This window comes from Cloeon dipterum, chromosome 3 (assembly GCF_949628265.1).
Source record: "Cloeon dipterum chromosome 3, ieCloDipt1.1, whole genome shotgun sequence".
Lineage (NCBI taxonomy): Eukaryota > Metazoa > Arthropoda > Insecta > Ephemeroptera > Baetidae > Cloeon > Cloeon dipterum.
In genome coordinates this window covers 28,576,530-28,592,002 of record NC_088788.1, presented here as the reverse complement: position 1 = coordinate 28,592,002, position 15,473 = coordinate 28,576,530, and the positions used below count along the sequence as shown (strand labels likewise).

General features: G+C 38.2%; 1 protein-coding gene across 5 annotated transcripts; it reads left to right on the top strand.

Annotated features, from left to right (window-relative positions):
- Window positions 1–204: 204 nt before the first annotated feature.
- On the top strand, window positions 205–14,587 carry LOC135938917 (zinc finger C2HC domain-containing protein 1C). Of its 5 annotated transcripts, none has more exons than XM_065482960.1 (7): window positions 2,029–2,259; window positions 4,624–4,728; window positions 11,076–11,229; window positions 11,387–11,820; window positions 12,252–12,344; window positions 12,402–12,674; window positions 13,171–14,587. In XM_065482960.1, exons 2-7 carry the CDS (start codon window positions 4,633–4,635, stop codon window positions 13,459–13,461), a joined length of 1,341 nt encoding a protein of 446 aa, XP_065339032.1. In that variant the 5' UTR covers window positions 2,029–2,259; window positions 4,624–4,632; the 3' UTR covers window positions 13,462–14,587. The 5 variants fall into 5 exon arrangements, with proteins under 5 accessions (XP_065339035.1, XP_065339032.1, XP_065339033.1 ...); XM_065482961.1 differs by having other exon boundaries at window positions 2,031–2,259; window positions 13,174–14,587; XM_065482962.1 differs by having other exon boundaries at window positions 2,034–2,259; window positions 13,177–14,587.
- Window positions 14,588–15,473: the final 886 nt, after the last annotated feature.

Genomic DNA, 15,473 nt, shown 5'->3' with positions numbered 1-15,473 from the left:
ATTATGAGACGGAATTAAAAGTTATCAGTTCATCCTATTAATTGGAAACAAATTTTCAGTCAGTTGGCTATAATGCACGTTATTGCAGCTGACGTTTTGATTATTGCCATATTAGTCTGGTCACAATGGAAAGAAAGGGCGGTAAATGGGTTGCTGCAAGGTGGTTCAATGTGGGACGTCGGTGCGTGGGCAAACTACCTCGGTGTCTGTCTTTGAGTTCCACAACACGGCAGTTCACTTTCAGCGGCACAGCCATCACTAGCCATTTCTTGCACACAGCGATCGCGGATTTCAGGTATAACAGCGCTAAATATAATCATATAATTAAAAGACGCTATATATATGGTTGCTTTTAGATTGTTATTTTGGTCTCTTTTACGGTACCGTCCTGAGTATTTTATAAATATATTAATGTAGATCTAGACCACTATCAATTCATTGGAAAATACAACACTGCGGTACTGTTGTTGCGCAAATAATAATTTAATCGTCGACTCGTTTATATTGAACTAACTGCCAAGAATCAATTTATATTGATAGCAAGACAAATGCGCTGCGTATAACATGCTGAATAGTTATTAGAGAGAAGTTATCTGCTAACAATATATAAGCAAATTACGCAAATTACTTATATTTTGAGGTGAAAATTTGTAATGCTAAATCGACGTTTAAAATTGTTAAAAATAGACTCGTCATTTAAAGATGAGCCAAACTAGAATACAGATTTTTGGGGCGTCTTGTAGACAGATCAATAGACGTTGTAATTTATTAAGCTGAGAGGAAATCGGTGTCACCAATATTATACCACAGCGACCTGGTTCGCTTTGTTGAATAGTCTGTATAAACTTTAGGTGGAAAAGCAAATGCAGGTAAGTAAAGGGTAATTAAATAATTCCAGTCATGCAATAGGTAAGCCATTGCGTCATTTGCGACTCAATAAGCTATTGTTCAAAAGTTGGAGAACGCAAAGACCACTTCACTGCAAATAAATACTTATGTACAAAGTATAATCAACCTGATCGCTAATGACTCTCTTCGCGCGCGTTCCTTACACGCTTTATCGCAAAACTCGCACCTCCTAATATGGTAAGAATCGGGTGACCTGCTTTCCGGCTGAATTAAAATAAAATAGGTCTGAAATCGACTAGAAATTGATTTTCCTTCCTTTCAATTTCGTGGCCTTCGCACCAGTAAGGAGATAATGGTGTTTGAAGAAGCTTTATTGATGATTTAATTTCATAGGCCCCTGCGAGAGGTTTGGGCTAAAAGAAGCCCAACGTAGAAAACAAAACAAAGATTTTATTATTGGAATAAATCATAATTATTCTTCCAAAAATAAAAAAGGATAACATTTTAAAAGATTTATATTATATTTTAGCTATATTAGCTATTACTTTTCCGCCATAATAAATAGACGTGTTTTGCAAATTAAATTCTAATAATATTAAGCTGTTATCTTATTTGTGATGGGGATTGATATTTCAGCACTAAACGTGTCACAAACAAACGTAAGCAGAGAAGGTAAGGAGCGCTTGTTAAAACAATATTCAGCCTAAAAAATATATTTGAAAAAAGCAGGAACACAAATTTAATTGTTTTATATAAACGTCAAACAATTTACATTAGCTTAGAATTGGCAATGAAGTCAAAAAATTAATTTAATTAAGTGAAAAGGGTTGAAAATAGACATTGCTCTATTAAATTCACTCAGCACACACAACATTGTGTTTTGTGTTGCGTTGGTGTTGATGTATTTGAATTGAATCGCAATTTGTCCTAATAAAAAAACTCGCAGGACACTGCAAGCTGGCGCCTGACGCGCAAACACTAGGTATCGATTTGATAGGAATGAAAGGCCTACATAGGGGAGTGTGACTGACACACAAACCAATTTTGGTAATTCGTAATGCAAGTGTCTGCGCTGTATTCATATGAAAATGCGGTGTGATCGCGCCTTGCGTAGGCGGGGCGCGGCGCAAGCGAAAACACTTTGAACGTGTGCGCCTGCCGAGCGTCGCGTCGTCGTCGTTTATTTTATTCTTCCTCGGCCTCCTTCCTGCTCGCTGCACTATTGCTGGCGTTTGCTTGGCGTGCTGTTCGCCAGAAGCACACACGGCCCTCTCGCGTGTGCACCAGTGCATAAAAGTAACAGTGACTGACTGCCAGACGCATCCCGGCTAGCAAAGAAGATCACACAGACGCCTCACGAGCAGATCGACTCGTCTGCCGTTCTGTCTGTCTGCGGGCCCACTCAAACAGGTACGTTGAAAATCTGGTTTTAAATATCCTAAAGAAAATTGGTCGTTATTCATGAATTCAAGATTTTACTTCAAGCCATTTATAAGCTGGAACTATAATATATATTATTCGTGCATTTTTAAATCACTTCACAGCAACACTGAAATAATTTAATTCTTTCAGTGACTTTATGAAAAAATTTAATTTTAACGTTATCAAATTTTAATATTTTGGTCAGACCTAGGACCTAGATGATGTCTTGTTGGTCTGTATCCTTTTGGCAGTTCAGAAGACACTGCTTATCTTTTTTATGAAATGAATGCCATATCAAATTAGTAGATAATGAAATTGCTTTGGACACTTTTCACCAATTTTTGAATATTTTAAACAAAAGAAAAAAGTGCTGCACTTTAAAATAAAATTTAAAAATATAAATATTTTGCTGCACAATTTGTCGCGTCTATAGGTATTCTTTTAACCATCACTGGCATGGAAGTCATTTACGGTATCCGAAACAATTAAACACAGAGAGGATGTGCTTGAAAGAGGTGTTAAATCAAATTATGACAGGCATTGCAAGTGCCGCGAAATTACATTACTTCCTCTAGAGGATGCGTCACTCCGCTTCTACACACTGACATCATTTTACGCGTATTTGCTGCCATGTACCACACTGACAATGAGGCGCACCCAATAAATTTTCAGGTTGACTGATAAATTAGAGTCTAGAAAAAATGATACGGGTTCCGATTATTTGCAGCTTATACAAAACCTACACACGCCAATCAACTAGGTGTGCAATTTTCTTTTGCAGTTCAAGGTAAACAAAAACCTGACTTTTTACGACTCGGTGGCACCTATATAATAATATTCCCACGTAATTGTATCAAATATCGGTTCAAGTTCAATCGGATTTATCAGGGAACGATCTGTGTTTATTTCGTATCGGCTTTCTGAGATCGGGAAATGCGCAGAAGTGACCCAGATATTAGAACAGCGCGTTATATTCGGGTCGAAAATTGTGTTTGTATTTTTGCGTACGAAACGGCAAACAGCGATTTAGTTCGCCATTATTTATCAGAATGTATGTTAAGAGGGTGTTGATGCATATGCAAATCAAACAGCCCACCTTGCGTGCCGCTGATTGTCGTAATAATCGTTGTTCTTCAGAATTTGGTCAACACACAGCATATTGGACTACATAGTGTTTTTGAGGAGTCACCTTTTACCTCAAAAACAGGAAGCAGAAATCAATTTACATTTGGAATTAACGTGACACAAACATTTAGCACGGCCTTTGATGTTTCAAAAAAGAAAAAAGGGAAAAGCAGCACAGGGGTTTCTACACTCTTAGTTGGTGCCGCGGCTTTTTATATTTATCTGATGTAGGTTAATATCATTCAGGAAACTCAACCAGACGGGCTATCAGCGCCACAGTGCCGGCGATTCGGCTTTATTTCGTTTTCTGCTGCGGTCAGCAAAGCTGAGAATATAACCAATGGACAATTTTGTGCTGTGCAGTTCAGTGTGAATCAAATTATATAAGTACAGGAAATATAATACGGTGTGCAATTTTCGTTTTGAAAACAAACGCGCTGCGCAACTTCATGTCTAGCTTATCTAGGGCGTTTATTTTAGACGGCTAGTTAGCTTTACAGAAGATCCAACACAAACACAAAATTCCTTTAGTGGATATATCTTCTTTCTGTGCAGCATTTTTTCTTGCTTTACCGTGCGACAGCTATTTTAGAAATTAAAATTTTCTAAAATAATATGAAAAACAGGTTATTATTAATCTCTAGTGTGCATCTTATTCATAGCCCAGAGTTGAAAATAAATCAATTTACTTGAAATATATCCACAATAAAAATATCAAACCTATCTTTGTGAAAAATGCAACATTACTGTGGTTTATTTCCGCTACTCAGTGACATAATGACTTTTTGGCATGCATAATTATCAATTCACTGTCTGAAGTGGCAGCGCCTATAAATTGGCTAATTAATTGAATAGTCGACTTGTGTGTGGTCGACTTCGCCTGCTATAGCGGTCTGGTGAAAATCATGCCGGCACCAATTAACCACCGTATTTGTCGCCTGTGAGCTACTAAAAGCGGCGATTTTTCACGATCCATCAGATATTTGGCGCCACGCCCTTTCGTAAACAAATTACCGCGAGCAGTTCAGCGCAAAATGCAACCATGAATTCACCGACGCTGCCGGTGTTTCATCGTAATGGAATTCGAGCGATCTTATTTTTCCTACACTTGGAGGGCTGGGCGGCCTGTTGCGCATCCTCTCTTTGTAATTGTACACCATGTGTGCGGGCCAAATTAGCCGGATTTGCATGACGTCTGGCTCATTTTTTAATGCGGCTTGTTTTCAGGCAGCAGCGATGGCCTCACTTATGCATCATCCGCCTCCCTTCACCGTCCTCATGGAACCCTCGCCGCCGACACACCCGCCAGTCTCGCGCCTCGCCCAAATGCAGGTCAGTCAAAAAATAATACAACTACAACTTTAACTCTTAAATTACGTCTATTTTGTGGGAAAGCAATCAAATTGCACTTCAGTAGTGAATAAAAATAAAATGCTCTGAAAAGCATAATACGCACAATTTTATTATATTTTACCTTTTCCTTCGTATTTTTAAAAATAATTTGTTTATTCAACAAAATTTTGTATTTGTTTTCATTATTTGAAATGTTATGGATTAAATGGATGGTATACCTTCGCTACCTAAAATTCTTGTTTATATGCATCAATAGTACAAACAATTTCGGATTTGTTGCGATGCGGGTAGCGGATGAGCATCAAGCATAAAACAACAGGAAACGCCTTTCCTCGCAATGTGATATTCCATTATGGCAGAGTGCATGAGATGCACGCATTGGGTAACAAAGCCAGTGCAGCGAATCGCCTAGGTTATTTTCGATTTCGTGCTGTGCAATAAACGCCCTGTTAAGCACTCTAGAGCTGAAGGTTATATAATTAATGGCTAATCGCTCTTTTCATACAAGATTTCTTGTTTATTTTCCTTGCCCCTATCTTATGTAAAAAGCATCTTCTTTTAATTTAGATAAAATTGCTTCACTGTTATGTCGTAACGTGCAACAAGTTTATTAGTGCTGTTATTACTCTCGGCGTTAATTATTTATTTGCATAAAGCAAAATCCCTAGTAGCCTACACGGTCATCACTGCCATATTTGCAGTGTGCCTTCTAGCAGTTTGCTTCTCTGTTTTTGTCAAGTCAAGTGGCGTATTATTTACTTTTGCTGAGCCGCGAGGCTCTCAATTTCTGCACTATTAATCTCTCCTTCAATTGACTCGAGCCATAACTATTTTTTATCACGAACAAACAGCGTATGGCATTCTTAATTGGCCGCCGCTGTAGAGAGATGATGAACAATGGTCTTAATTAAATTAATAGCGTAAAAGTGGGTGAGCCGCGGAGCGCGAAACGCGGCTAAACTAGGTGAGGTGCTTCTTCAGGTCGTTTGAAACCACCTTTGTGTGCGGTCACTCTTTTCTTGCTTTCGCACTTTGCGTTATAATTATCAATGAGCGCTCATTAGGAGCAGTAGAAATTGTGCTCGAATTCACCTAAAAATAAAAATAAATAAAGCAAATATGATATATTCTTTAATTTTATAAAAATATATGTTCTAAAATCCTCAAGCTCGTCGCCATTTAACAAGAAAATTATTATGTTCAATCATTACAAGTAAGTTGCTATTATCTAAAATTTATGTTAATGATTAATGAAACTTGAGTATAGTTATACAAATAAGTATTATTATCATTATTTTGAAGACTGACTAAAGAGCATAAATATATTTTGTTTACACTGATTATAAAATATACAATTTACACGAAAATATCGAGGGCCTCTTCAATTAAATAATAATAGATACCAAATAGATACCAAGAAATAAAGCAGAAGAAATTAGCAGCCGACACAACTTTGGCTCGCAAGTGACTTTTATTCGCGAAATCGATGTGAGTCAGTGAGTGTGTACTGAACGCGTGGATTATCTCCAACGTCGTCTTTGGTCCCACTCTACGAGTCACGGCCTTGGTGGTGCCGCTGCTGCTACAGAGTTTTCACCTTCCACACCGTCAGGGGAATGAGTCACTCAGGGTTTGCACATATAAGGGCATGCGACCTGGGCGACCAGCGTGGCTCGAGAGGCTTAGCCTTTGGCTAGATCAGTTTCCCTCTTACTTTGAGCTCGTTTCATTGCACTAATATTATGACGCATCTCGGTTCTTGACACCACTCGGTTCTTCACCCTGGCTTGGATATTAATGCCCTTTTTGGAATAAATTTTTGCACATAAAGGTACCAAGTGGGAAATGGTAGCGCGCGCCACAAAGGATCGGCAACCATTTATTAGCTCTCGTCAGCAGTTTGCATTTCTCGACGCGCCGTTATAATTTAGCCCGAGGATCGATTCAATTTCGAGCACAATGCGTTTCACGTCGCCAGCATCGTTTTAACGGCTGGGAACTCCGGGCCTTTGAAAAGACGAAGAAGGAAAACGAATTCATAATTCTCGGAACCACAATGATCAGGCGACAAGGGAAAACGGGTCATTGACTATTTAAAACTAAATTAAATTAACAGACATAACTGCGGTTTTTAGTATAAATTTCTTATACAGTATTTGCTTATATTTTTAATCTATTTCGTCCTGATCACGTTATTTTGTAGGGAAGAAAGGCTTTGGTATGTTTGAATTTCTAGATTAGAATTACTAATTTACTTTAAGCTCTCAAATAAGATTAAGTAAGTTTGGTAAAATTGATTCAAACTATTCAAATCATCAGTAATTTAAATCGACAAAAAATAGGACTAACTCATGTCGGAGGTGTTTTTGCTGTGGTCATTTTTACAGCGAGATGCGTCATAATATTAGTGAAAATTTCGTCGTCAGTGATGCGCGTCGGTTTCTGTGGTATTAAGAGAACGAAAGCTATCCAAACAGGCCTGCATTTTGATGACTTTATTGCTGGAGAGAGTGCGAGGACCGTGATATTGAAAAAGACAACATTCACCTTTGAAACGAACGGCGGGGCCTTGATTTCGCCGCGCTCGAGATGTTTCTGGAGGAAATGCTCGATTCATAATAGGACGAGACAGGTGCCATTTTTCATCGAAATTTTTACAAGAGGACGGATGTTTTCCTTAATATTTTTCCCACAATTTTGACGCAGTGGCATTCACGCTGTTCATCCTTTGATGTGTCGCGTGTCCCAAAAATCAAGCTCTTCTCAAAATACATCCAAATATCAAATAACGCAGGATGTGTTGTCGTGTTAGATTTAATTAGCTGTTATGGTATTTTTAATATCCTTTTTGAGTGGTATGTGTACTGCAAAAATACTTTCAGCTTCAATCCCAGTTGGAAGTCAAATAAATACATTGGAGGATTATAAATAATTACCCACGCAATTTAAGTATTGTTATAAAGTATAATACATTTTATTGCAGATAAGAGCACCTTTGCTTTCATCAGAGCAGCGGTACTGATCTGACAAGGAGTAAGAGATTGTAAAATAACAGTTATTCTCAAAAGTTAATGCTCTTCCGATCTAAAGCAAGAACGAGCACAAATGAAGACAAATCCATCGATTAAACCCTAGCGAGAATAATTACTGAATGTGGCTCAACAACACACGCAATTTGAAATTTGCATGTGCGCCAGAACTTCGCAAGCTCTTTTTGCCGGCGTGGCCTCGATCTTGAGTCATAAGCCGGTCTTATCACTCTCAATCTGGCCGGTGGTCGGTCAATATTGTGGAAGGGTTGGCGTGACCACTGTGACGTCACTTTTGACCACCCCATTCGCCTCTGTGCCGCTTTCTCGATTTTCGTGACGCCACACGTGGCGTTCTTCCAGTCGTGGTCAGTGGTTGAATGGCCGGCTGGAAACGCGTCTTGGACAGCCTGTCCGAGCATGGCGGCCGCCGCTCGGACCCTGGCATGGCCGAGGTCGTATCCATGGCCCTCGGGATGTCCTGGGCGGCGAAGAGCTGGGACGAGGCCAGCAGCAGAAACTACGTTCATTTGGTGCGATATTTCCTTCCTTACTTTGCACAGCACCGTGTTGTGTGTTGTGTTGATTGATTTTCCGTCAGTTTTCCGTCGTGTCGCCACTTTGTTTGTCCTTCAAATCAGACTCTATTGGTTTCTGTGAACTGCGTTGCAAGGATCGATCTATATAACCATTAAGTAGAATGGATGACGTGATATTCATTGTTTCAAGATTTAAATTATTATAGTGCCATATAAATTGTATTATGATGGATTTAAATTTTTTTAGAATGCAGTAATTTTAATTCGTTTGAGTCCTCCAATCTTCATTTTGAACAATATCTTTCTTAAACTCCACACACATTTTTTATCAATTTCAAAACTCTCCTATTAGATTTAAACACATTTTAGCTATTGGATATAAATTCACTTTAAGAAAATATTGTATTTAGGATTTACTGTGTGGGAGTCCTGCCCTGGGACAACCCCGAAACGAGGTGAGTTAAAACAACTCTCAAAAAAACCAATCAAGCAGCGAGGCAGCGCTGGTAAACGCGTATATATACTGCAAGCGGTTAACAAAGTGGTCGGTTTGAACTTCCGAAAGTGCATACACTTTGGACCCCACATAATAGATTAGTTACAGAATTGTCCATTCAAGCGTGCAAGAATCGGGTTAAGTTAGACTAAGTCTTTAAGCAAAAAGTCCAAAAAGTGAAAAAAATAACATGACCTTATAAAGTCAAATGAAAAAAGGTACATATTTTGTATAAGATTTTAAATTCCTCTTAGGAAAGGAAGAGTAATGACCTTTCACAAAATAAAGTCGAACATATTTGCACAGCTTTTGTCATAATCTCGATAACATGATAATTTAGAGGGTTGCGTGCATTACGAACTAGGTGCGGTTATGTTTTTTGTGGAAATGCTGCTGCAGCGCGCGAGAGCCGTTGAAAATAGCATGTCCAGTCATGCACGCAATGGACGATAATTATTATTATGAAATTGTCTCTCTCGCTGCACCCTAGACACGGTGCGTGTTTCCTGTTATCGATCCGCGGGGTGGGAAATTAACAACTCCCATGACATTGACAGACACAAAGTGGTAGCACTTCGCACTTTATCTTTGCTCAGATCGCCATTAAAAATGCTGTTATTGTAGTGGAAATAATGCGTGGCGCATGTAGATTTAACTACCCAATATGATGGTAACCCACAGCGTATTTTCGAAACGGATGTGTTGTCAGTTTGTGACAATCCTCTGTGCAAACAAGAGTGTTCAATGCAGGATGTTGAGTAGTGCAGGGCGCGATTCTAATTTCTCGCAAATTTTCACTTATCCGTGATAAGATGTGCTTGACTGGCGAATTGGAATTGGCGGTGCATGCGAAAAGCTCGCCTCCGGAAGCGCCCTAGTTTAAGACGAACGCTGCTAAACAGAAATCGAGGCGCAACAATGCGAGGAACGGAAATTGTGATAACGCCAAGTGGCCCAGTGGAGGCGGTGGACCGTCCCACCTTCTTCAACAGTTCGTGGGACTTGTCGTCCAGTGACGGCGCTCTCGGGTACACTCCAGAAGTGGTTTCCTTTCAGCCTGAATATGCGAGAAGGGCGTCTATATCCTTACCCTGCTCACCGTCTCCACACATGGTGGATCACCCTAAAGTTAGTTTTACTAACAATAGTATTTTTCAACAACTTTTTTGGGAGAACAAGTCAATTTAAATTAGTATATTAAGGCTTAATAGTTAAGGCCTACTAAATGAGGAAATTGGTTTCTGTCTGTATTTTTACAATTTCCCAGAAGCAACAGTGAGTTGTTTTATTTCACGCATCAATATATTTTTCAAAATGTGCAACTGCAAAACATTTTTCCATATAACTTATAATTAAATAAATTCGACCACAGATTTTAAGGAAAGAAGTAGGATAAATAATAAGACTTTAATATAAGGATATTAATCATCTATGTAATTCTTTTTTTTTAATATCAGGGATCTTAGTTAAACGAAGATCCATAAATTTGTAAAATAGGAATGCTATTTTTCAAATAAAAATGAATTTGAATTTACTCTCACTTATACATACAATTATGTAAGGGGAAATTATTGTCATTGCATATCCAACAGCAATGCACAAAATCTATATGCGTGTTTGGTTTATTCTCTAGCTTTTCTGACTAAATTATCAAAAGCTGAAATAGCCCATTGATCGCACCAATTTGGCATAGAACATTAGGTAATATTTTCGACCTTTAAAAAGAAAGAATAATCAAAGAGCATAAATGTGATAAAATGAATTTTTCTATCAAGCTGTTTGATCTTTTCATTTCTTTATGTTATGTAAAATTTCATATAAGGTGGAAAGAAACTATTAGCATAGAGCAAAATATTAGCTTGATTATCTTGTTCTTACTTTTTATTATATTTCTATATATTTTGAAGACCAAAAAGCTTAAAGAAAAGAGACAGATTTCAATCGCACTTGTCACCATGACAACGCGGCGTGTAACTTTGTTTATTGCTGACGCACGCAGATCGTTTGCTCGTTTATTATAGTGCACACATCGAAATCATGCCAATTAGCTGCTAAACCACAGGTTTTCTCTTAAATTGCTTTAACTGTTCATTGTAAAACTATACATTTTATTATTTGAAAAGACACTGAATTTTATATTATGAGAAAATTGTTCTTGGCAGTGTTAATAACTTTTACAGTTTTCATAATGCTCATGTTATATTAATCCTTGTATGTATTTTGCTTCCTATTGATTACATTGTATTTTCTTAACATTTCCAGGCTAGGTTCCAGCAAAGGCAGTTGATAGAAAAAGAGCAGAAGTTGCTTCAGATGCTAGAGGATCAACAACAGCGAACCATACAGAGAGTAAGTGGCCGTGGAAGTGCGGGTTCAAACACTTCTTCAGGCTCAGGGTCTTCCACTAATTCTACAGGTAAATCATTTCTCACCTATTAATCGCTATTATAGCAAATAGCAATATATTTAAATCAACAACAAATTGATTTTTTAAATAACATTTCGTAAAAAAATAAGACTTTATCAACATTGTTTTGATGCGAAATTTGAAAAGATGTGTTTATTTTTTCCAGGCAGAGTTAGGCAGTTACTTGAGGAGCGGCGGTCTATGCAATCATTGTCCTCATCAGTGTCCTCCATGAGCAGCTCACGTTCGCAGTTGTCCGAGTCTAAGTCGATGCCCACCGGCTGGGACCGTAGCTACCCCCTTGACCCCCTGAAGCCCAAAACTAACACCACCAGGGCTCCCGTCAAGCCTACTACCCAACGCTCGTCAACTCTGCAAGCACCCGTCTCCATGAGACCCACCACCAGGACCAATCGGGGTCCCTTGCAGGACTCGAGCAATGGTTCGTCACCTTTTGGAAGACTGTCCAACGTGGGTGCTCGGAACGGACTTGCAAACGATGCGGAAAACAGTCTTAGTCAGCCTGTTGTGTCGAAGAAGCCTTTGGTTAAAGCCCTGGCTGAGCCGAAAATTAAAGTGGCTCCTTTGAAACGAGAGCCGGTTAGTATAAATCAAGCGCAGTTTTGAATCTTCTTAATTAATTACTTCCATCTTTGGGCTAAACAATAATCAATTATTCAGAAACTAGATTCCTTAAATATTGCTGCACTAATTATAATTTTGAAGATTTTTCAAGTTTGCAGTATTAGTAAAATCATCAATAATAAAATTTAATTTTGCCAAAATTAAAAAAATATTCCACATTTTATTTTAATTAATCAGCTTGCAACAATTACCCTTTTGTTCTTAAAAATAAATACACTCTTTAACTGAAAATATCAAATCTATTTTGATATTTTGTTGTAAAACAATTATTGGTCTTGCTTTTGGATCACAAATTTAAACGGAATGGACCATTGTTGCTTTTAAGTGCATGTTGTGTGTTGTTTGAAAAAGTCATGAGAAGGTCAGCGAATTTTTTCTCTCGGCAGGTTGCTCCAAGGCCGCGCCCTGCGCCCGCTGCCGTGTCGCCAGTGACCTCTCCAACAAAGTCAGTCAGTCCTCCTTACTCTACAGATTACAAGGTAACACTTTTCAATTCACTATGAGATGAATTAATTAAATAATTGTGAAATTCTTAGGCACCAAAGCCAAAGTCTTCGCCGTCTTCGGGAGCTGGTTCCGCCGCACCCCCCGTGAAGCACACAGAGCCATGTCCTCCTGGCATGGCCGAGTGCGGTATGTGCGGCCGGCGCTTTGCTGAAGATAGGATTGGAAAGCACGAGGACGTCTGCCGTAAAACCAAGCAGAAGAAGCGCAAGGCCTTTGACCCGGTCAAGATGCGGACCCAGGGCACAGAGGCCGAATCCTTTGTCAAAAGTGCTGGCAGAAGGGGAGCAGAGCCAGTGAAAAGGGTGAGAAACAAAGAAATTTATTAAAAATAATTAATAAAATATCAAAGCAAACTGCTCTCTATTCAACACTGAAATTATTAAGCTTTTCCACAGCATGCAAATTACGCTTTAAAAAAATAAATGCCACATTCTTTATTTTTATGTGGTTAGTTCTGTTCACAGTGTGATCCGTAAAAAACATAAATTACTTGGATTTTTCAGCAGATTTGTTCTGCATTGCTTTCACTGTACATGACGAATGTTTTATATATTATGTATTTTTGCATGATAGCGATTCATCTATTCCAAATATTATGGCAGATTTTGTTTATTAACATCGTGCTTGTTAAGCAATTTTTATGCATTAAAAATTAAATATTACACGCAAAAGTAAATGAATTTCAACTAAAACAAATTTTATAATTCAAAGGCAATAAGTATTTTTTTTTCTTCAATTAATTTTGATGCATATCATAAAAATCATACTAAAGTAGATTCTATTTCTCACCATCAATAGCAGCAGCAGCAGCAGCAGCAGCAGAAACAACAGCAGAGCACTAGCAAGGGTAACTGGCGTAAGAAGCATGAGGAGTTCATTGAGACTATTCGTCAAGCGCGCATGGTTAAGCAAATCATGGATGCTGGTGGCAAACTGTCTGATCTGCCTCCGCCCAAGCCGATGGACACCTCAGACTACATCCAGTGTCCGCACTGTTCGCGCCGTTTCAGCGAAGGCGCCGCCGAACGCCACATTCCCCGTTGCGCCAACATCAAGTCCAACAAGCAGGCTCCCAAAGGCCGCAAATAAGCTGCTCTTGTCCCCCCTGTGGCTGCCGTCTTAAGATTCCAATATTTTTATACTGATGAGAGAAATGCCGAGAAAATCATTGATGAAACTGATATGAAGGTTTACGCATTGGTAGATTAAAATAGTTTCTTGATCTTAAAACAAAATTTAATTACTTTATTTCATTGATTGGGAGCAAAATGTAAAATAAATTATGAGTCTTTTTAACAATGGAATGGAGCTTCTAACAAGAATAGAAAGTATTTTTACTAACATATTTCCAATGTGATTTCTGATTCATTCAGAGTGCAAGAGCAATGAAATTTTAAAAACCATAATTTAATGAGGGATAACTAAAGCGAACTAATATAAATGATCATTTCCAATGAAATACAGCATTTTAAAAAAATTCAATGTTTAAGACAAAAAGTGAAGTAACGGAAATTCCAAACATAACTTTTTTTTTAAAAAAATCTTTTAGTTGGTATGTGGTATATGACTGACTGTAGGCTTATACTATTTGATCATTTAATAATACCCTTTGCGCTCTCTAAAGTTAAGAATGATTTGAAAATTTAGCATAAACATACAAAGATGATTTATTTTCACGATTTAGAAAATTTTCTAGATAAATTTAAGAAACAACTACTAAGGATTTTTTGTTTCTGTGTCTTTATGTTTTTGGTCGAATTTCAACACTGATCGAAACCATTCACTCATTTTTACACCATAATCTCTCAATTATCTTGACAATTACTATTACAAAGACATTTCTGATTGCAATTTAAATACCAAATGCAGGTGGTTCAGGCATTTGGCACTTTCTTAATAGTGTATTCAAAAGATTTTTGTGTCTTCACACTATTCAAGCTGTTTACTGTCAATTATAAACACTTCATTTATGACACAATTTCAAAAAAGGTGTTTTTTAAATTTATTCTCCTTATCAAACAGCCACGCCACTTTGAAGAAGGATAAGTTTGGATTATCTTCAACTATTGAGTTCCTAATATTAAATTATTAACCCTTTCGGAGGATTATTGTTTGTAAAACCTAAGAGTGCTTTCATTTGACATTCATTTACTCTTTACTATAATATGTATTTATGAACTAACAGGATGTAATAATAAAATTTAAAAGAAAAATATCTGACCTGTAGTTTCAATTAATCCAGTCCCACTTCTCCAAGAACCTGTTACCTGTTACGGATGTTGCAGAATTTGTCGCAGCAGTGCTAAAATTAAGACGCAAACTCGTAATTGCAAACCAGTTACGCAATTCGTCATGAATGACAAAAACTGTGCACGGCACGAGAACTTGCTCTCCTTTGAATCAAAATCAAACAGGAAGTGAACAGACCGAATGCGTAATATTCAACACCTGCTGAGTGAGAAACTTGGACTTCCCTTTTCGGCCACCCGGCACGACAGAAAAATTGATGACTTGCTGATAAGTGTGAGAGAGAAGAAGGAGGGAAATCACCCAGATATCGTATCACACCAGATAATTTAGCATTTCATTTTTCTGAAAGCAAACTTTCATTTTTGCACCGGCCGATTAAACTCGCGCCTCACATGTTCGGTACACAGAATTGTGCGAATTTCAGCTGCAGCTTATATCAGGTGAAATCCAAATAGTTTAACGCTTCGTTAGTAAATTTAATCATAATTGCGAGGTAATAAAAACTCTCTCGCTATTAATCCTCCGCACTTTTCTGCATCTCATTTTTCATAATACGAGCGGCTGTTATAGTAGAAACGCACTCGCTGGTGAAAAAGTGACAGGTGCACAAACCGATTCGTTAATGTGATTATCATGATTATTGGACGCAAATTTAGAAACTCACTCGCTCGGCCGATTTTCTTACTCAGCAGTGCGCGTGCATATCGATTGGCTCGATTAAGTGCAGTGTGCATTATCTGTGGGTATCCAGCAGAGCGAGTAACGAAGTGAATAAGTGGATTGCATGGAGGGAATTAATAACTCATTTTCGGCGCGCGCGTGTGAACGTGCGAGCGCGTCCGAACGGAAGA